Source organism: Lissotriton vulgaris, chromosome 2_1, assembly GCF_964263255.1.
Source record: "Lissotriton vulgaris chromosome 2_1, aLisVul1.2, whole genome shotgun sequence".
NCBI classification, from domain to species: Eukaryota; Metazoa; Chordata; class Amphibia; order Caudata; family Salamandridae; genus Lissotriton; species Lissotriton vulgaris.
Genome location: NC_141687.1, coordinates 2,133,423,633 through 2,133,445,794, shown reverse-complemented (window position 1 = coordinate 2,133,445,794; position 22,162 = coordinate 2,133,423,633). Strand labels below are relative to the sequence as shown.

The 22,162-nt window shown below is 43.9% G+C and overlaps 1 protein-coding gene across 1 annotated transcript in view; it reads right to left on the bottom strand.

The window, feature by feature from the left end:
- Positions 1 to 8,580: 8,580 nt before the first annotated feature.
- Positions 8,581 to 22,162, bottom strand: part of NMB (neuromedin B) — a 54,768-nt gene continuing 41,186 nt past the window's right edge. The window contains exons 2-3 of the mRNA XM_086959024.1: positions 21,188 to 21,390; positions 8,581 to 8,946 (exon numbers count right to left, since the gene is read on the bottom strand). Coding sequence (XP_086815150.1) covers positions 8,890 to 8,946; positions 21,188 to 21,390 — 260 coding nt within the window. The 3' untranslated portion in view covers positions 8,581 to 8,889. The remainder of the gene's footprint in view (positions 8,947 to 21,187; positions 21,391 to 22,162) is intronic.

Here is a 22,162-nt window from a genome sequence, read left to right as displayed (position 1 = left end):
CTTTGTGTAGATCACATTAGGGTGTAATTGACTCACTGATGTTGTTGGGACTTATAAAGCCTATATACGGCAAGATGTGAATGTTATATTATAGTATTGCTTTTATGCTGCTTTGCTATTACTATATAACAATAAAGGGTATGGCTCACAATCAGTATGGCTGAGCACTTTAAACCAAATAACAAGATGAATGCCAGTACTGATTGACAATTTAAATCTTTTTGAAAAGAGGCGCAAGAACCATAAAGCAATTCAACCATACGCTCATAAATAGCTTTTATTTCAATACCACATATTATTTTGGATTTTTTTTTATCTCAAAGGGAACACTTAAATACATGTGATAGACCTAAAACTAAATTGTGAATAGTAAAAAACCTCAAGAAAAATCAATCCACCTTCAATCAAACACTTCCATACAAACCCATTCACTCTCCACAAACACCTAACACACTAATCATCCTTGGGGGCTCAATGTTATACACATACACTACCTATACTGCACCCCTCCTGCCAAACAAAATTACGGTTGACCTCCTAATTCAGTATGCACCCTATACAATATTCACAAAAATGTACGTTAGATTAAATGTTTTAATTAGATGGGCACAATAAACCAAGACCAATATCAAAAGACAAATGTTTGGCAACAAAATAACACCAGGGTCTATGCGTTTCAAACCCCCTTGTTCATGGGGTTCTCATCAGGACCAAAAACTCCTGTAAAAAAAGAGTTGCCTATGCAAGTTCCTAAGCATTCACACCTCCTTTTTAGCTATTTATGGGCTTGCGCCTCTTTTCAAAAAGATTTAAATTGTTAATCAGTATTGGCTTTGCTATTCCCACATAGAATAAGCCGATACGCAGCATAAACAATACCGGTCTTTGAAATGGCGCCGATACACGGCAAGACTATTGCAATTTTACTCATATGTCTTTACAAAGCAAAACCAAAGGGGGTGATGGACGGAGTGTTGAACATTGCACGCACTCACCCCCAGTCAACTGATTTGGGTTTATCCATCATCATTCTTTAGCTCAATCCGACATCCCAGTTCAGACATGGCCATATGCAAATCAGTCTGACCCTATGCCTCGTGGGAACACTCCAACCCGAACTGCCAAGCCATGTCTTCCTTGGACCGGAAACAAGTATCCTGGGACTGGTTTCTGGCTAATCAGCCGTCATCAGCCAGGCTAGATTGAATCCAGTGGCAAAGTGAGCAAAGGACCCACGTCTGGGCATACCCTGCCAACTTAGGGCATACAAAGCAAAACCAAAGGGGATAATGGATGGACTGTTGAACATTGCAAGCACTCACCCCCACTCAACTGATCTGGGTTTAATCCATCAACATTCTTTAGCTCACTCTGCCACCCCAGTTCAGACATGGCCATATGCAAATCAGTCTGACCCTGTGCCTCATGGGAACAGTGCAGCTCGAACTGCCAAGCCATGTCTTCCCTGGACCGGAAACCAGCATCCTGGGACCGGCTTATGGCTAATCAGCCATCATCAACAAGGCTAGCTTGAATCCAGTGGCAAAGAAAGCAAGGGATCCAGGTCTGGTCATATCCTGCCAACTTAGGGCAAATAAAAGAAAAACCAAAGGGGATGATGGACGGAGTGTTGAACATTGCAAACACTCACCCCTTGTCAACTGATCTGGGTTTAATACCATCATCATTCTTTAGCTCACTCCACCACCCTAGTTCAGACATGGCCATATGCAAATCAGTCTGACCCTGTGCCTCATGGGAACAGTCCAGCTCGAACTGCCAAGCCATGTCTTCCCTGGACCGGAAACAAGCATCCTGGGACTGGTTTCTAGCTAATCAGCTGTCATCAGCCAGGCTAGCTTGAATCCAGTGGCAAAGTGAGCAAGGGACCCACGTCTGGGCATACCCTGCCAACTTAGGGCGAACAAAGCAAAACCAAAGGGGATGATGGACGGAGTGTTGAATATTGCAAGCACTCACCCCCTGTCAACTGATCTGGGTTTAATCCATCATCATTCTTTAGCTCACTCCGCCACCCCAGTTCAAACAGGGCCATATGAAAATCAGTCTGACCCTCTGCCTCATGGGAACAGTCCAGCCCGAACTGCCATATCATGTCTTCCCTGGACCGGAAACAAGCATCCTGGGACCAGTTTCTGGCTAATCAGCCGTCATCAGTCAGGAAGCTTGAATCTAGTGGCAAAGTGAGCAAGGGACCCACGTCTGGGCATACCCTGCCAACTTAGGGCGAACAAAGCAGAACCAAAGGGATGATGGACGGAGTGTTGAATATTGCAAGCACTCACCCCGAGTCAACTGATCTGGGTTTAATCCATCATCATTCTTTAGCTCACTCCGCCACCCCAGTTCAGACATGGCCATATGCAAATCAGTCTGACCCTGTGCCTAATGTGGACAGGCGAGCCCGAACTGCCAAGCCATGTCTTCCCTGGACCGGAAACACAAATCCTGGGACTGGTTTCTAGCTAATAAGCCCTTGTCATAGCACAAAGAGGAGCAGACTATACGGTGTTGAGCATTGAAAAACTGTAAAGATTACCATTAACTGTTTCAGAAAAACCTGCAACAGAATGGCTAATACACAGGATAATCACTCTGCCTGTCACAATTTTCAATTTTCAATACTGTTTGAAACATATACCAGTTGCCGTGTATGAAAGGTTGGATTAGGAATACATGAAGTCAACCTGGGAATTACCATTCCCACACAGATGTTGGAGTGGGAGAAAAGAAGTATTTCTTCGAGGTACACATTGTAAAAGTGCACTAAGCGGTACACTTTTATGTCAGGGTATTAATTTACAAAGATCCTGTGATGGTTCTTCAACCAACTGATCCTGCAACCTGCAAGGTTCTCCAGCAGCAGCGATAGATCCAATTTTTAGGCAGCTTTCTAACAGGAGCTATATAATGTTGAATGATCACAGTTGTTGTGGCATGTTGCCAGAAATAGCCTATCTCGTAACTGTGTCAGCCAGGGTCACTTGTTGTATGCAAGTATTGTTTCCTAAAGTTAAGACAGACGGGGAGTCGCCATTATGGCCTCTACTGAACATCTCTTCTATTAGAATTGATACTTTAAGCAGAATGAAAGCCATTCTTTTACAAAAAACTTTTCCACTGACCTCATCCAAAGAGACGTATGAACTACAAGTTGCAAGGTCCTCTGCAGAGATACATGCCCTTTTATCCACAAACTGCCCCGTACATTTCGTAGAAATGTTAGGTCGTATCTTAAACATGTCTGATACCAGTGGTATTGTACATGTATTTAAGACAGTTTTTTCGGGACTGTTAGCACCTTTTGAAGCAGTCCTCAGCATTTTTCCAAAGTTTGTGCACTCTGTGTTCGGCGGCCTGCCTCTCATTTTGGGACTCGTAGCAGGAATACTATTCTTGTTCCTTCTGCTCCGATATGGCAAGTCTGGTCAGCAGTGACACCAAGGTTACCATAGGAAACACTCTCCTGGCAATGAAGTGTCATGAGCGCATGATACAAATTCTGGGCCTGGCCCATTTAAGAGACCTGAATACCACGTGTTTCCTATCATTCCGACCAATCTGGCAAGATTGCATTTTTCCTATTCTATGATGCCTGCTATGTGGAGAAGAATGTGTGTTGGACATCTGTCTAACACTTCCATCAGCACTGCCAACGGATGTTGATACCTTGCTTGGTTCAGTAACGGCCCATGCATCATGTTGCCCCCAGCGGCTACAAATCCTGATGACGGCATTCATTGAGATCTCACAGACGCAATCTGCTGAGGGTGAGATACGTGGATCGACAGGCACACAGGTACCATCTCCATCTCCGACGAACGTTGCTAATGCAGCTAACGCTGACGGCGATGCTTCACATTTTTGTGCTATCGGTTTACTTAATGAAGTGGCCCAACTTTCACCTACTTTGGTAGACGATTACTTTGCCAGCTTAAAGGATTTAATATTTTCTCCAAACAACGAGAATGACTTTTGAAGTTAGCACATAGCGTTCTATGGGACTCTGTATTCAACCTTCAGTTTTCAAAACAAAACTCCCAACTGTAAGAACTCTATTTTTCTGGGATTTGACTTTTTCCAAAATTGAATTTTTGGGGAGGTACAAAGTAATCTGCTTAAAGTAGAATTATTCTTAGAGAACAAGAATTCTTTGACACACTTCCAAGTGACAATATTTGACCTTGTCCACAACCAAAACAGTTTATATATTCTGTCATGGACTGGTCTCGACCTTTCTTCTGTATTTAATAGCCATTTCATAAATGTTTTTTCTTGACTCATTCTGATAAGCATTTTACAATGTCACACCACATGCTTTGAATGAAAATATTGCTTTTTTAAATGCGTACAGCACAAATACTCATCTTTCGTGTACCACCATTTCAAATGCATTTTATATATTTTGGGAGGGATTTTTACACATCATACTTTAGATATGTTTAAAACATCCTTAGAATTTAGCAATATCGAACATAATAAAGTGGAGTGGGTATTGTGTTGCATTTTAGAATCCAAGCGTAATTTACCGATTCAAGCCCTTATATAGGTATAATTCACATTGCCCTTAAATAGACATAGAAATCATACCCATATTTAGACATAACCCATCCAGTCCAACTACAGGCATGGCTACTACCACTTGTTCCAAAAAGCCACAACGATTTCTTGGAAAACTCTGCTTCAGCAGTCAGGGGCATCCCCTTGCCTGAATATTGATTTGTCCTAGAAATCATGGAGTTTTCAAAGAACTACAATTCCCTTGGGGTTCTTTGATGGCGTTATTATCTCCGACTTTATGTCAAACTAGACACCTTCAAGGTATAAATATGCCTACACTTGCCCTATCAAACACATGGTGGTTCGGAGCAGCTTGACTTCTACTTGCCCGACGCAGCTCGCTAAAGCAAGTGCCAAAGGAAGCCGACCCTCCAGCTGACGCACTGATCGAGAAGCTGTCCTTTCTCTCGCTGAGAATCCAGCTCCAGTGTTTCCACTTTCCAAGCTCCCCTCGTGGGGTGTTGGAAAATCGAGTCCCAAGACAGAGATACCAGACCTCCTTCATTCTAAAACCAAGGTACGGAGCTGATTAGACCCTAAGAGAAATCTTAGTTAGATTCTTGGCAAAGAAAACTAAACCTATGCTACACCTCACTTACTTCTTCCCTCGTACTAGACTTAGGTTAGGTACATTGGGGTAGGTGTATTTTAGAAGCACCAGTAGAGTACTTTTAGCCTTTGTTATTTATGTATGTATTTATCAATGGTTTAGAAACCATGCAATGCTTTTACAGTATTATTTTATGATACTCTTCTTACTGTACGCATTATACTTTGCAACCAGTATTACGATTGTAGCAGTTCACTTTACTTGCAAGACAAAGAAGACTATTCAATAAAACCTTTTTATTGATAACACCCGTCTCTCTATTTCTCTGCACCTCTGATGAAACGAAGCATGCACGATTGACTGAGTAAAATATCTATCTATTGTTTCCACAACTCTGAAGATCAGTTTTATTCTTGGGGAAACAAAGTTGTCATGTTTATGCGGATGTCAGAAACGGATCCCTTCTTGTGTATCCGAGAACGTTTCTAGTGACCTCTGAGCTAGCTGGCACTCACAATTAAGTCATATATATTCGATAGAGACCTAGTCAACCTAAGTCCTACGTCAAATCTATAGTATATATTATTCCAATGCGCAGAGCCTATTGGGAATATAGGAACTACACTGTAATATCTCATCTAATGCACTCTCAGGGTTGCCACTAGCTGGGTTAGCCTGCCTCCCATTCTCAAAACGTCCTGTCCCTGAATGGCGCCTATGCTTAGCCGGATCATTAATGCTTACCTCATAGAAGGCAAGTTCACTGAAAACTGTAAAAAATTGGTAGTGAGACCCATCTTAAAAAAGCTCACCTAAACTACAGGCCAATATTCCTTCAGCTCTGTATTGCAAAACTGTAAGAGAACGTAGTCACCAATCACTTCTATGAATGTGTTGAACAACACAAGCTATTAGAGACAAACCAGGTGGTGTTCTGCCCTTGGCTAATGTACCACACTTATTATAGTCTTTATGATCGATAATTCTAGAATGATTGTGGATGGCAGGACATCGGGAGTAGTAACACTCCTGTACCTATCTGCCGTACTTGATACCATCAATCAATCAATCAGTAATCTTATAAAGGGCAAACTCTTCACCCGTGAGGGTCTCAAGGAACTTAAGGGGAGGGGGCGTGGGTGGGTTAGCCAAGGACTGTTGGGCAGGGCGGAGATGTTTAGTGGAGTGTAAAAGGAGAGGCGGTGGTTAAGGTATGCAGATCCAGCGTTGTGGAGGGCCTTGTAGGCATGAGTGAGAAGCTTGAACGTGACTCTTTTTTTATAGATAGCCAGTGAAGGTCTCTCAGGGGATCGGTGATGTGGGTGCGGCGTGGGATGTCCAGGATGAGTCTGTAATTTTTGGGGAGTTGTTGGGTGGTACCGGCATAGAGCGTGTTGTGGTTTGTCAAGTCTGCTGCTGACGAGCACATGGGGGACAGTTTTGCTGGATTCGGTGGAGATCCATTTGAAAATCTTACGAAGGAGGCAGAGCAAGTGGAAGTAGGAGGATGAAACAGCATTTATTTAGCAGTTCATTGAGAGCAAGGAGTCCAGGATGATGCCAAGATTCCCTTCGTGGCTTGTGGGTGTGGGGGGGGGGGTTCCGAGCACTGAGGGCACCCAAGAGTTGGCCTAGGCGAAAGGTGCGGAGCCTAGGATGAGGACTTTGGTCTTGCCTGAGTTAAGCTTGAGGCAGCTGTCCTTCATCCAGATGGCTACTGCCTTTATCTCATCATGGAAGTTGCTCTTGATGGAGGTTGCGTGCTGAGGTGTTGGCATCCGCGGATATCTGAGGTAGGTTCTTGCTGAGACAATCAATAATCAGATCCTGTTAATGGATCAAACACTGTCATTTAAAGACTAAACTTTTCAGCCATCTCAAAGTTTTGGTTTATTTGTATGCCGCAGATATGCAGATTTTTGTCAATTTAAATGAGGACACATTCAGTTCATCCCCAGGTTACTGTATTTTTACAACATTATCATTTTGGGTATAAAAATTATCTCAAATTAAATCCGGCCAAAATTTGAATCTTATTTATGTTTAATAAAGTCATAAATCAGACATCTTCGAAACATGGGAGTCCTATTGGACTCAGAGCTGAACTTAGATCAGCAGATCACAAAGGTCACCCAAACATGTTTCCATCACATAACCCAAACATGTTTCCATCACATCTCCCAAACATGTTTCTATCACATGTGTATTTTGCGACTCCTCTGCTTAAGACATTATGGTTGTGAAAGCCTTTGTCCACTCACTCTTGTACAATGATAACTCTGTTTACTTAGGCCTTGTCATTGAGTCAATCAATCATCTTCAAAAATCCATAATGCCGTGGTTAGATTCAGTCTCCACCTGTGTTCAACAATTTCACTGACTTTCTGCGAAGAAAATGATAATCTTCTAAACATCTTGTATGATGCAAGCAATTTACCACTTTACTGCAGCCAATTTCCTATCAAACAAGCTCAAAGCATGTATTCCTGCTTGCAATTTCAGATCCTGAAATATAACCAATTTTCTAGTACCCGGCTTAGAAACAAAAAAATTGGGATGACAGACCATTTAGGAATAGGATAAAGGGAGCCATGATATGGAACTCAAACCCTCTTGATATCCGTTCCCAGACTACATTGGTAAAATGCAGGAAACACTTGAAAATAGGGAATGGCGTACCTTGCGTAATTCAGTGTCGAAAAATCATGCAGAACTACTTAAAAATTCATGCGAATGCGCATAATTACGCGAGAAATAATAGTGCAGTAAGTGCTATTTCTTTGTGCTAAAATTAACCCTCACGTCCAAAATGGGTGCAAGAATGCATTTTTTGCTTAGAAATCGTGCTAAATGGAACAATAGCGAGCAGGAGCAATCACTCATGCTCTCTAAATGTGCTTTTGGAGTATGAATTTCCCTAACTTACTTCCGTCATTTTGCGCTATTTTCTTAGTTCAAACTGCACCAGAGGATGCAGTTTGATGCTAAGAAATAGCGCTGAATGCAGCATAAAACGAATAGCGACAGTGAGCTGATTTTTGCCCCCCGAAATTACTCTCAATTATGCAAGCAGGAATAATCGAATTATTATAGGTAATTCAGTATCAAAGAGTAACGCAGAAATACCTAATTACTCTGATTACTCCAGTGTATTTGAAATTCCACCCAGGCCTACTTAAAAACATAGATCTATGCTCTTAACATGGCAGATATTTAACACCCAGGCAGATACCTTCTCTAGAGCTATTTAGCATCAATACAGAGTCAAGTAAGTCAATTTTGGACAAACATTGTCCAATTCATTATTTGAACCCAAGTTCAACACACTCTTGCCCTTATTCCTGTTGTAGTATGAGGCTCTTGAAAAAAACATAACGCATGACACATTTGTGAAACCTCTAAGTCATATTTCAAAAACAGCACAAAAGCATAGAGCGAAGTCACACTTTCTGTGCAAAGATTGGTTTTTATTCACAGGTTTTCTTTGAACATCAGCAGCAATGCATAAAATGTCAGAAAAATATACAAGGTACTTTGTACTTCATTTTAAAATATCGATGATAAATATTAACAATAGTACATAAACAATAAATCATAATAAAAAGGATGTAGCTACATTAAATTATAAGTTAAGACATTTTAATTTATTCTCTCAATATATAAACAAAAGCCTTTGGAATGTCTGAAATTAGTCCTCTGTATTTCAGGCTAGAATTCTAGTATGTACAGGACGTGTAGACAGGAATGCAAATTATTTGTCACTTCCTGTTGTTTTCAATGTTTTTTTCCAGTATCTTCATTAATAAACCAGTGGCCTGAAATGAGAGAATGAAATGATTAGGCTGAGAAATGCAATCCGATTGTAGTCAGATTTAGCTCAGAACCACAGGCAAAGAGCTATTCATACAATGTAATGTTAAATCATGTTAAACTTCAACTTGGAATATTGGACTACGGTGAAATACATTGACTGCACTGAAAGTTGCTCACAGTTCTCGACAGTACAGCAGGATTTTTGTCATTTCTTCAGAGGTAACAAATATCGTGACAATTTAGTTAGAAAATTGGCAATCTATGAAGTTTATGTGAGTGAGTACTCTGTTATGACGTAATTTCAATACCACAGTAGAGAAAAAAAGGGAGGTCTCCTACTGGTCCTTATCTGGGACAGGGGAAATACAGAAAACAAGAAAAGTCCCTAATAACAGTGACATTCTGTCAAAATGTAAGACAGTCTTATTAGACAAAACTGGTAGTCATGAGAGTGCCTAAATCAAAAGGAACTAGTAATGCTACAATGTCAAAAGATCAACACTACACTTACAGAAACAATTAAGAATTAATAATAACAAATCATATGTTACATGGAAAAATGTTTTAAATACAATTATGTACATATATCATAAACACATTTCATTAAAATATAATTGTATTTAATAGCATTCAGACGCATTTCCAGGTTCCATGTGTCAGGTTCCATGGGTGATGCATGGGAACATCCACAGCAACACCCATGGAACACCCCTTTCATGCAAAGTGCTGCGTGTGAAGGGGCAGTATTTACAAGGACAGGATAAGCCACGCGGGTGGCTTTTCGTGTCCTTGTAAATATGGGGCAGCAAAATGCGCCATTGTGACGCACCTGCGGCGCAAGGGGCTTGTAAATAAGCCCCTGTATAAACACAGATTACGCATTTAGAGACATGCTCACATAAGCGTGTATTTCATATTTAACAGCTGAAATGACACGGCAGACACGAGCAGGAAAGCTCACCTCATTACCCAATAGCAGTCCCTAGGGGGGCTTCCACCAATTGCCCCTGACACCTTTTAGCCATATCCTCTCACCCAGACCGTTGTCTCGAAAGAGTTTCCGCTAGGCCTGCGACCTTCCCCCTCGAGTCCTCCTCGCTCTGGTGGTTTTACATGGTGGTAAGTCAATAACGTGTCGAAGTGCTGATAACAGATAGTGCTGTTGCTGCACGTAGTAATTCTTGCGTTATTGATCTCGGCAAGATCTGAGAGTTGGCCGGGCTGGGATCCCAGTCTGCAAACTACAACTTCCGCCCAGTCACCTGCATCAAGTCCCCGAGATGTCTGTCACCCACGAGGACCAGTGTTCCTATCCCCGGCGTCAAGTCAGGCGCAGCGAAGAGGAAAGATCAGAGTGCGCGTCAGTACCAAACGCAGACCTTTCCTCACGGCTCCGGGTCGATAAGAGATGGAGAGCTGTTACAGTGAATGTCTGTTGTTATTGTTTTTAATGCGTAAAGCCCTTTCAGGCTGCGAGGCGCTCGCGGCCATCATAATTCGAAGGAAATCCCTTCCTTTAAAACTGTTGCGAACCAGTGTGGCCGGCTTCGTGTTATCCGCTAGAATGGACTTCTAGGCACATGGATCATAAAGTCAAGACTTGTTAACAGCAGTCTGTGTTATGAATGGTCATAGAACCGACTCACGCGATCATTGGGGCTTCATCCTTTACTGGCTGAGTTTACCCCAGCGTCTTCCTCTCTCCCATGGTCCTGCACGTCCGCTTCCTTAGGCTGCTCCGGCCACGTGGATAGCACACACTGGGCTTTAAATGAGTAATTGCCCTGCTGGATTAAAGCTGCAGACCACGCACAGATCTCTATGACGGTCCCTCTACCCCCTCCCCCACCAAGTGTACAATTCATTTTTATGTAAGAAGCACATTCTTATCCTTGCTGCCTCTAATCTTTAATCCAGACTCTTATCAGATGCCATTTTCAGGTTTAATATTACTTCGGCACATGGTTTTTATTTGGGAACAGGCCTAGACTTAATGAGCATTGGGCATGATAAACCAACTCTGTTGAAATCTCTCCTCCTCGAACCTAGCAATACGTTCGAGGCAGCTGTGAGCAGGGCCTTTGTCACGGGTTGAATGCATGAGCAAGCCCCTTTGATCAAACCAGTGACACCGTTTTGCTGTTTAGTATCAGCTGCTCAAGGTGCATTGATGCCCTTCCTGCAACCTCGGCTGCTCAAGGTGCAATGATGCCCGTCCTGCAACTTCGGCTGCTCAAGGTGCAATGATGCCTGTCCTGCAACCTCGGCTGCTCAAGGTGCAATGATGCCCTTCCTGCAACCTCGGCTGCTCAAGGTGCAATGATGCCCTTCCTGCAACCTCGGCTGCTCAAGGTGCAATAATGTCCTTCCTGCAACCTCAGCTGCTCAAGGTGCAATGATGCCCTTCCTGTAACCTCGGCTGCTCAAGGTGCAATAATGCCCTTCCTGCAACTTCAGCTGCTCAAGGTGCAATGATGCCTGTCCTGTTACCTCGGCTGCTCAAGGTGCAATGATGCCCTTCCTGCAGCTTTGGCTGCTCAAGGTGCAATGATGCCCTTCCTGCAACTTCGGCTGTTCAAGGTGCAATGATGCCCTTCCTGCAACCTCGGCTGCTCAAGGTGCAATGATGCCTGTCCTGCAACCTTGGCTGCTCAAGGTGCAATAATGCACTTCCTGCAAGCTCGGCTGCTCAAGGTGCAATGATGCCCTTCCTGCAACCTCGGCTGCTCAAGGTGCAATGATGCCTGTCCTGCAACCTCGGCTGCTCAAGGTGCAATGATGCACTTCCTGCAACCTCGGCTGCTCAAGGCGCAATGATGCCCATCCTGCACCTTCGGCTGCTCAAGGTGCAATGATGCCCTTCCTGCAACTACGGCTGTTCAAGGTGCAATGATGCCCTTCCTGCAACCTCGGCTGCTCAAGGTGCAATGATGCCTGTCCTGCAGCCTCGGCTGCTCAAGGTGCAATGATGCCTGTCCTGCAACCTCTTTATTAACATCAAGTGGTGGTGATGAACAGAGTTTCTGAATTAAGCAAAATACTCTCACCCAATCAAGAGATCAGGGCTAGATCCAACACCGTTCTTTAGCTCACTGCACCATCCCAGCTCAGAACCTGGCTACATGCAAATTAGTCTGTTCCTGTCCCAGTGCATGATGGGAACAGGGCAAACCAAACTACCAAGCCAATTCCTACACTGGGTAGGAAACAAGCCTCCGGGGACCGGTTTCTGGCATTTCAGCCGTCGTCGGCCCGGCTTGCTTGAATCCTGATGGTGCAATGAGCAAGGGACTCACATCTGAGTATACCCTTCCATGCTAAGGGTGGACAAAATATTAACAACAAGGGGTGGTGATGGACAGAGTTTCTGAATTAGGCAGAATACTCTCACCCAGTCAAGAGATCAGGGCTAGATCCAACACCGTTCTTTAGCTCACTGCACCATCCCAGCTCAGAACCTGGCTACAAGCAAATTAGTCTGTTCCTGTCCCAGTGCATGATGGGAACAGGGCAAACCAAACTACAAAGCCAATTCCTACACTGGGAAAGAAACAAGCCTCCGGGGACCGGTTTCTGGCATTTCAGCCGTCGTCGGCCCGGCTTGCTTGAATCCTGATGGTGCAATGAGCAAGGGACTCACATCTGAGTATACCCTTCCACGCTAAGGGTGGACAAAATATTAACAACAAGGGGTGGTGATGGACAGAGTTTCTGAGTTAAGCAGAATACTCTCACCCAGTCAAGAGATCAGGGCTAGATCCAACACCGTTCTTTAGCTCACTGCACCATCCCAGCTCAGAACCTGGCTACATGCAAATTAGTCTGTTCCTGTCCCAGTGCATGATGGGAACAGGGCAAACCAAACTACCAAGCCAATTCCTACACTGGGAAGGAAACAAGCCTCCGGGGACCGGTTTCTGGCATTTCAGCCGTCGTCGGCCCGGCTTGCTTGAATCCTGATGGTGCAATGAGCAAGGGACTCACATCTGAGTATACCCTTCCACGCTAAGGGTGGACAAAATATTGACAACAAGGGGTGGTGATGGACAGAGTTTCTGAGTTAAGCAGAATACTCTCACCCAGTCAAGAGATCAGGGCTAGATCCAACACCGATCTTTAGCTCACTGCACCATCCCAGCTCAGAACCTGGCTACATGCAAATTAGTCTGTTCCTGTCCCAGTGCATGATGGGAACAGGGTAAACCAAACTACCAAGCCAATTCCTACACTGGGAAGGAAACAAGCCTCCGGGGACCGGTTTCTGGCATTTCAGCCGTCGTCGGCCCGGCTTGCTTGAATCCTGATGGTGCAATGAGCAAGGGACTCACATCTGAGTATACCCTTCCATGCTAAGGGTGGAAGGGTATACTCAGACATGAGTCCCTTGCTCACTGCACCATCAGGATTCAAGCAAGCCGGGCCGAAGACGGCTGAAATGCCAGAAACCGGTCCCCGGAAGCTTGTTTCCTTCCCAGTATAAGATTTGGCTTGGTAGTTTGGTCTGCCCTGTTCCCATGATGCACTGGGCCAGGGACAGACTAATTTGCATGTAGCCAGGTGCTGAGCTGGGATGGTGCAGTGAGCTAAAAAACGGTGATGGATCAAGCCCTGATCTTTGGACTGGGTAAGAGTGGTCTGCTTAATTCAGACACTCTGTTCATCACCACCCCCTTTTCTGAATCATTTTGTCCACCATAAGCGTGGAAGGGTATACTCAGACATGAGTCCCTTGCTCACTGCACCATCAGGATTCAAGCAAGCCGGGCCGAAGACGGCTGAAATGCCAGAAACCGGTCCCCGGAAGCTTGTTTCATTCCCAGTATAAGAATTGGCTTGGTAGTTTGGTCTGCCCTGTTCCCATGATGCACTGGGCCAGGGACAGACTAATTTGCATGTAGCCAGGTTCTGAGCTGGGATGGTGCAGTGAGCTAAAAAACGGTGATGGATCAAGCCCTGATCTTTGGACTGGGTAAGAGTGGTCTGCTTAATTCAGACACTCTGTTCATCACCACCCCCTTTTCTGAATCTGTCCTGCAACCTCGGCTGCTCAAGGTGCAATAATGCATTTCCTGCAACCTCGGCTGCTCAAGGTGCAATGATGCCTGTCCTGCAACCTCGGCTGCTCATGGTGCAATGATGCCCTTCCTGCAACCTCGGCTGCTCAAGGTGCAATGATGCCTGTCCTGCAACCTCGGCTGCTCAAGGTGCAATAATGCACTTCCTGCAACCTCGGCTGCTCAAGGTGCAATGATGCCTGTCCTGCAACCTCGGCTGCTCATGGTGCAATGATGCCCTTCCTGCAACCTCGGCTGCTCAAGGTGCAATAATGCCCTTCCCGCAACCTCGGCTGCTCAAGGTGCAATAATGCCTTTCCTATAACCGTGGCTGCTCAAGGTGCAATAATGCCCTTCCTGCAACCTCGTCTGCTCACGGTGCAATGATGCCCTTCCTGCAACCTCGGCTGCTCAAGGCGCAACAATGCCCTTCCTGCAACCTCGGCTGCTCAAGGTGCAATGATTCCCTTCCTGCAACCTCGGCTGCTCAAGGCGCAATGATGCCCTTCCTGCAACCTCGGCTGCTCAAGGTGCAATGATGCATTTCTTGCAACCACTAAATCGTGGATTGGAACTCTGGGTTGACTTTTTTGTCTTCCGTAGGCGGGAGATGAAGTTTGCTCCCTGCTTACCTGCACATCTGTTTGCAGCTCCAAAGCAGATTCCTGTTTCACTTTTTAGTACCCCTTGCTTCCCACAGCCCTGCCTAGTCCTTCTTTCTCAACCATTCGCCTGTCTCCTACCCCTTGTCAATTCTCCATCTATCCCTACTATGAACCCGGCTACTAGTATGTGCCCTGTGAATCCCCTATCATGCTGCAGCACCATCGTCGCCCAGCTGCAGTAGTTGCCTCTGTCTCCAGCTTCCCCTCCTCCAGTCACTGGGGTAGTTACTATCAGGTAGACACTGGTTACTATGAGTTAGCCATAAGCCTTACTGCAACCATGGACATCAATTCACCAGAATGCTAGGGGTAACAGAAGTGACATTGCACGCCATTTGACTTTTACTTTGACTTACAAACACATGCTTACACATACTAACACATTCACACACTGTCACGCACATAAACACATTCTCACCCGCAAGCATGCATACAACACACATTTAAAAGCATGTTTTACTTAGCTTAGCTTACTGATAGGATCATCTATCTGCTAATGTACTCCATTTTGTATTGCACTAATAGTGAATAATATAATTCACTATTTGTATAATAAAAAAAAAATGAAAAAAACTAGGCAAGTGGAGTTCCAACCAGCGTCCATTAGGAAGAGCTGCCCCTGTGTTCCAGGCCCTGATGCTGCCACCTCTGAGGCCAGGGGACGTAAAAGCAGTGCTAGGGGTAGCAAGGGACACGCCATGGGTTGCAGCTGGGACCCCTGGTTAATCCAAACACACAAATACTTATAAGTATGATGCTAGTTGCATAAGCAGCAAGTTATTGTTTCAAGAATACACAGCTAATAAAATTTACGATATTCTGTGCCCACTGCGTTTTCTAGATAATTATTGATTTATCTCACTTGCCACGTGATACATGATCTGCTGCATAATCTGCATATTTCAACAAAAATGTGCTTCTTGCTCAAAAGGATCAGAAGGTACCAAACTGGTGCCACATAAGGTTCCACTAAGTAGTAGCTGTATTAATAAGGTGAAACATTTGCCAAGACAAAATAACGAGACAATAATGCCACAGGATGTGCACTTTATGCTGCATCATTTGCCTTTTCTTGAACCATAATTTAGTCCACCTTGTTGTCTAATTTATCCTCCTTTCCCGTATAATTTCAATAGCACTGAAATTTACAGACAATGAGTACATTCACCTTTAGTGTAAATGTAATTTCAAGTTAATCAACAGGTCAGCATCTCTCAACTGATGCCATCTCATTTGCATTTGAGGTAAATGTATTATTTGGAGTATACTTGCGGTTCATAGCTTTGTTTTTTTTTATTGAAGTCAAAGTAAAAACAAAAACACGACTGTACTGCTGAAAGACCTATTAGAAAAAGCTTCATTTCTACCTCAACCTTGTGCAAGATCCTGAACAAGTCATTGATATACCCCAGATGTATTCAGGAATATGAATTCTGAAGGTTTCATGAGAACCTATCAGTTCTGCTTGAGATATAATTTCTCAAAATTGTTAAAGTGGTTTTAGTAATCTAAATTAAAGATTTAGGCAGCAGAAAAGTCTTTTGTGGTTGCTCCATGCTCAAATAAATTAAATATTAAAGTTTTACTTATAATGTTGTTTGTTGGTCATGAGCTAGAAAGGATCGGGTTGCTTTTAGACGAGCATTGGCAATGTGCAGGGCCGGATGGGGAACCACAAACGGCCCTGGCAAAGTGCTCAACTGGACCCTCCCCATTCCCACTGGGGGAGGGTGTAGGGGGGGAGTGTTGGAGGTGCCACCAAGCTCTTTCCCGGGGTCGGTTTTCGGCTGGTACAGGGCGATTTTGCAGCTATGCTGCAAAAACGGCCCCCAGGGGCCCAATACCGGCCCCCACTGTGCGGCGCACTGGGGGATTGCCTGGTGCCCGCTATGGCCAGTCCGGTCCTGTCACTGTGACATCAAATATTCTTAATGTTATTGTGAATAAGCATTTCAATAACTTGTCATTCTTTTTTGATCACTGAGAGCTTGAAGGACTGAATCTTTAGGGCTATAATTGTTGTGGAGAAGTTATATTGAGGCATTCATTGTCAGCATGTAGGCTGTGGTCTGAAGTCTGTTTGGACGAGACATACATAGCCTCAAGTGTAGTTGATGGAGCAAACAAAGTTGAAATCCCTAGAAACAAAACATGCATTGCTGCAAATTAACTTTTTATGAGCTTGAAAATATGAAATTTTAAAGACTTTTATGAATTAATTATCTAACTTCACAGTCTTTATGGCACAGTGCTGCTTCTCTACCGCCCAATTTCGGATGTGCAATTTTACATTTCTAGGTATTTTTGGGTCTTTCCCTCTGCCTTGAGTATGAAATAATGACGTAAAAAAATAATTGCTGAATTTTATCTAGGTTACATGTTCTCTATGTCCATAAACTAGTTCATAGATTGATTGGCTCCTGTTACTGACTTCCTGCCGTATAAAATCAATTCAAAACATCCTATGTTCATTAAAGCCGTATTGTACACCTCTTGCTACGAAATTGTGCAGTAGTGCATCACTATTAAACACTGTCTCATATTCTGTTGGGAGAAGTGTGGCTCAATGATTAGAGCGGCAGACCCTGATGCAGAGGTCTAGCCCGGGACGAGGGTTCAATGGACGAGGGTTCAATTCCCCGCCTCGGCGGGTCTTGGGCTCAAAAATTCTACGGACCTGATAATTCTCACCTCGGTGCCTATTCCAATCATGGAGGCCCACTCTGCAACTCTGGGCAATAGCTTGATTAATCTCCACAACAGCCCCCACAATGCTAAGGATGCCTGGCCTCCACCTTGGGGGTGCCCAGGAGTGGACGCCTCACAGGGAAAGCTGGGATGGGTTCCACAGCGGTATTCGTACAAGCGCCTTAAGACCCTTGCGGGTGAGTAGTGCACTATACAAGTATCAATTTACTGTTTTAGGGGTTCGCTAGTAAATCTATAGGTCCATGGGGCAGAATTTCAGATCTCTGGCTGCCTTTGAAATCTACTGTTCATCCAGCGTTGGGTGCATAAGTCTATCTCTAAGCAGGAAAACACCCGTTCAGAACAGAAGGATTGTTTCTCAGTCTGTACCCTACCAACTGAGTCTGCAATTAACATATGTAAACATGAGTCCAGATTTAAGTAATTTAGCAAACTTGAGTCCATTCACAGATTCAATGCAACTCTTCTACGTCTAATATTAGCCAGATCCTATCTATCCCTCAAACATGCATTGCTGCATAGATTAATTGTATTCCTCTAACACGAGTCCATACACCAATCAATCTATTTACCGAACCTGCATCAATATCCAAATTAAATGTCTATACTCAGGTTCAGGCCCCCACTCCACATCCATAGCCAATTAACACATGAATAAGCGGGATTCCATTTTTTATCTTTGCTTAATAGGCAGTTGTACACTTAAGGTACCACAAGAAAAAGAGGGAAAATAGCTGAGAATGCCAGCCGGATTAAATTGACCTATAAAGGCTGGAATCTGTAATTTGTAAATCGAGTAGCCTAGGGCTCAATCCACACCTTAGACTACACAGAGAGAGTGCTCAGCCACTGTTAAAAGAAATGTGAAGTCCTGAACCACAGACAGAGTAGTCGATCAGAGCTGAAAATAAAATGGAAAATAAGGAAGTGCTTGTGTGGCAATGTGTTAATTTTTAATTGATGCCACTGGTTATTGCAAACTACATTTTACATCTATGTATCCCAAATCAAGGAGACTCCAATTTTCTAAACAGTCCCTAGCTCTGTCTCTACAGTAATGCCACCGCTGATCACACGTACATCTAGAAGCGCTTCAAGAACCTCCAGATCTTCCACCATCCCACCACATAAGCCCCTGCCAGGACTGAGTGCTTTATATGAATACTGTGATTCATTTAATAACAATTCATGTTGTGTAAAGTAATATACATGTGTAAACATTACACCACAGCTTCTAATATTTTGTCAAAATTGCAATTTTAATCAAAGTAGCATTGAGGGCAATTTCCTTTGCTCAATAGATGCGTGTGCGAGAAGGAACATTACTAATAGATAATTACACAACATATTGCTATGTGATTGTATGATATTGCTATGTCAATGTATGATATTGCTATGTCAATGTATGATATATTTAAGTGAGTTACTTATGTTGGGTTGACTTCTGTTTCAAGTTTCTGTTACTGTTAAGCTCAGCAGGTTCTTCACTCCAAACTTCTCATGAGCAGCAGCTTCTATGAGTTACATTGCAGTTCAAGATCACGTGGTGGGGGATCTTGGAGCTCATCAGGGTCTTGACATAACGGGGTCACACATTCTACAGAGAAAAGGTGCAGAAAGCGTGAAGCAGATGCGTTGGCATCAGGCTCAGATATCTGCATGAGTGATGCCCACTAGAGACAAGGATATATTGATTGAGAACCATGCTATGCCGTACTCTCTTCCTGTATATGAATAGATTCCTCGCTGTAGATATAATAGTGTATGAGGGTCTCTGCTCGACAGCTTGACATGCCGCAGACATATAGACCAGGGAATTTGGGGGGGAAGAAGTGACGCCCAAGCGTTGCATAATTGCAGAGTAGCCCAATACAGCCAGAACCGAGAAGAAGGAGACCCCAAGCTGTCCCAGGTGTGGCCGCGAGTAATTAATAACCAGATTACCGAGGTAGGAGACAGCGAGCCTGGAAAACTACCAAAGCCAAGAATGAGAACATCACTACGTCTATCCCTTAAATATGGCAATGATCTGCAACAGGGAGGAGGGACTGGGGTTGGGGGGGATTGGACAATAAGACGCTATGACTACATGATATGAACACTTGTTGCTAATGAGAATTCAAAACAAAAAAATGATGCTTTTACTGTACTGTATGACTATTAAATACAATTAAGTCAATAAAATATGTTTTAAAAAAAGTGTTGCATGATTGCAACAGGGGCAAATCTAATCCCAGAGCATTCCACGATGAGAATCCTAGAATTGGCCTCTGAATATGGTCATGAATCCATTACTCACAAAAGAAGACAATTGTGTCCAGGATGAGATGTGCATAAATGCATAGGCACTCTAACAGCAGAGGAACAATCACAAAAGGAACAGCCGGAATAAACAAAACACTGGCTGAGGTCCACCGTCGTATGAAGCTACAGATGGATTGAGAATGCTGTCTGTGCTTTGCTTTTGATAGGAACACACATTTCTACCTCTACATGCAGATGCAACAGAATACCTTTTGCTTCAGGCTTTGATCAACCACTTTAGTATGGTTCCTATCAGTGGACATAGGAAATAACACAGGCAAAGAAAAACAATGTTACATGTATAAACGCAGTACAGTTCATGACGTTCTCTGTGCAGTGGACTCAAATCCTAGTTATGTTTTGTGTAAATCGTGTTTTTTGACCATTTAAAAATACTTTTACAGGATAAATTAATTAATATTTACAAAGGACGCAAATATTTCACATCTGTTTTTCCTGGTCTCGTGCCTTCAATTTTCTGCTGCATTTTAGTGAGACTCAGAATAAAATGTTAAAAAATGTAACTGTGAAGAGTCTTTGACTGCTTTCTCACAGGGCAGTCCTCAGTTCCCCTTCACAGTTGACAGGCTTGTAAGGCTCAGCAAGTTATGGGGCTGCTGATGCTCCTGTGTGGAAGCCCTCATTGGGCGTGAGACTACGCATTTCTTTTGCTAACAGGGTGCATAACCACGGCGTGCGAGTGAACGGAATCACCTCATCACTCACGCCCATCCTTTGGATCCAAATCTTCAAGGCATTGCTGCCGGTGTCCGCCCTACCCGCTCCAAGACGCACTGTTCGGATTCTCTCCTTCAAAAGATACCCCTACCCGCCCGACCCCCAACTTCTGCAATCATAAGATTGTGAATCTTGGTTTCCCATGCTACTATCTGCCATCAAAAGCCTCATCATTTCCTTTTGCTAAGCGAGTTATAGAGAATTTTTAACACTCGTACATGCATTGCTTCTTGGCACTACCTGTAAAAAGGGAGAAGTTTGACTGTTGTATGTTCAGCTAATCCTCGGAAATAGCCAGGGTTTAAAGGTTTTCCTTAATTGATGCTAGGTGATCATATGAAAACTAGCTAAAGACACAGCATGCCCAAATGTTAGGACCAGAATAGAGAAACCTCATCCACCTTAGTGAAAATGGCACACCTGTAAAAGATACTGGTTTTTTTTTTATTGGAGCGCCTTCCGGGGATGCATCCAGTTGGCCCCTCAATATTAGTAAGCTTGCACCATCACCTCAGTAAATCCATGAGTTGTATGGATTACTGACATGCACATCCCTGTTGACTGAGTAACATCCATACCTATGAACCATATACCTTTTTATTCCCACCTACACAGAACACTCTTTGTCATGTAGTGCAAAATAGTAAACAAAACCATAATATCATGTGTAACATTCACATCTGCAACGTGTTTTGAGTGATTCCTGATGATCATAGTTTGACGAATGGATCCCCATGCCATGAGCAGGAAGAGAAGGAAACGCTTCCTTGTACCTGGTCGGTGAGGTCAAACTTCACGCGGCTCTCATCCAGGGGTCGTTGCTGCCGGGGTGTTTGGAGGAGATCCCGGATAAGCAGGTCCTTCATGTTCTCAAGGTAGAGAGCTGGGCTGCGACGGATGGAGTTCACTGCCGCCCCTTCCTCTGGGTAATCCAGCACCGGGGAGGCCAGTATACTCTTCTTCCCCATAAAGTGACCTGAAAGCGAGCAGAAGAACGGAGAACATGAAGGCAGTTACCAACATAAGCATAGTTCATGAAGCACTGTAGGGGGCACATTGTGGACCTTTATTGTAATTACTGGTAGCGACCGATGGTAAATTGGCAGAAATGTAAACAAAATATAACTCTCCTACAGAACAAAAGAAGCATGTACAGGTCCAAAAACCGCTTCTCAGTACTCCCCAAGGAAGTCTAGAACGGACTACAGAAAAGTTACTTCAGTTTGTGAGTGGCAGTTCAGATCACCAGCCCATTCATTTTCAGGCCTCACAGCTGCAGCCGGCAGCAGGTCAGTCAAACTGAGCTGGCAGTGGCTGTGTTTCCTCATGAACAAGATCAGTGACATCATAATATTTGTCTAAATCACCAAATGGCTGCCAGGTGTTAATGACTGCTGTTCCCAAATTAAATGTTTCTACCAATCAGACTTCATTGAAGTGCGGGAAATTCCTTAAAGTCCTAAGAGCTCAGCTTCAAAGTCGACCCACCAACTCTCACGTCATCAACCATCCTGAAAATCTCATAACTGACTATTGCACTATGAAACCCGGAAACATCTAGCCACAAGCCGTGGGCAATGGCGCTCTTGTCTAATGTTGCCTCTGCCTAGCTATTACTCACGCCTTAACAGTCAACAGGCCATATTGCACTTTACTACTCTGCCCTGGGTGATAGTGGTCTGCTTTAGCTCATGTAGCACCTTAATCGATTTCCTCATATTAATTTCATTCTCTTGGGTGTCTGCTAA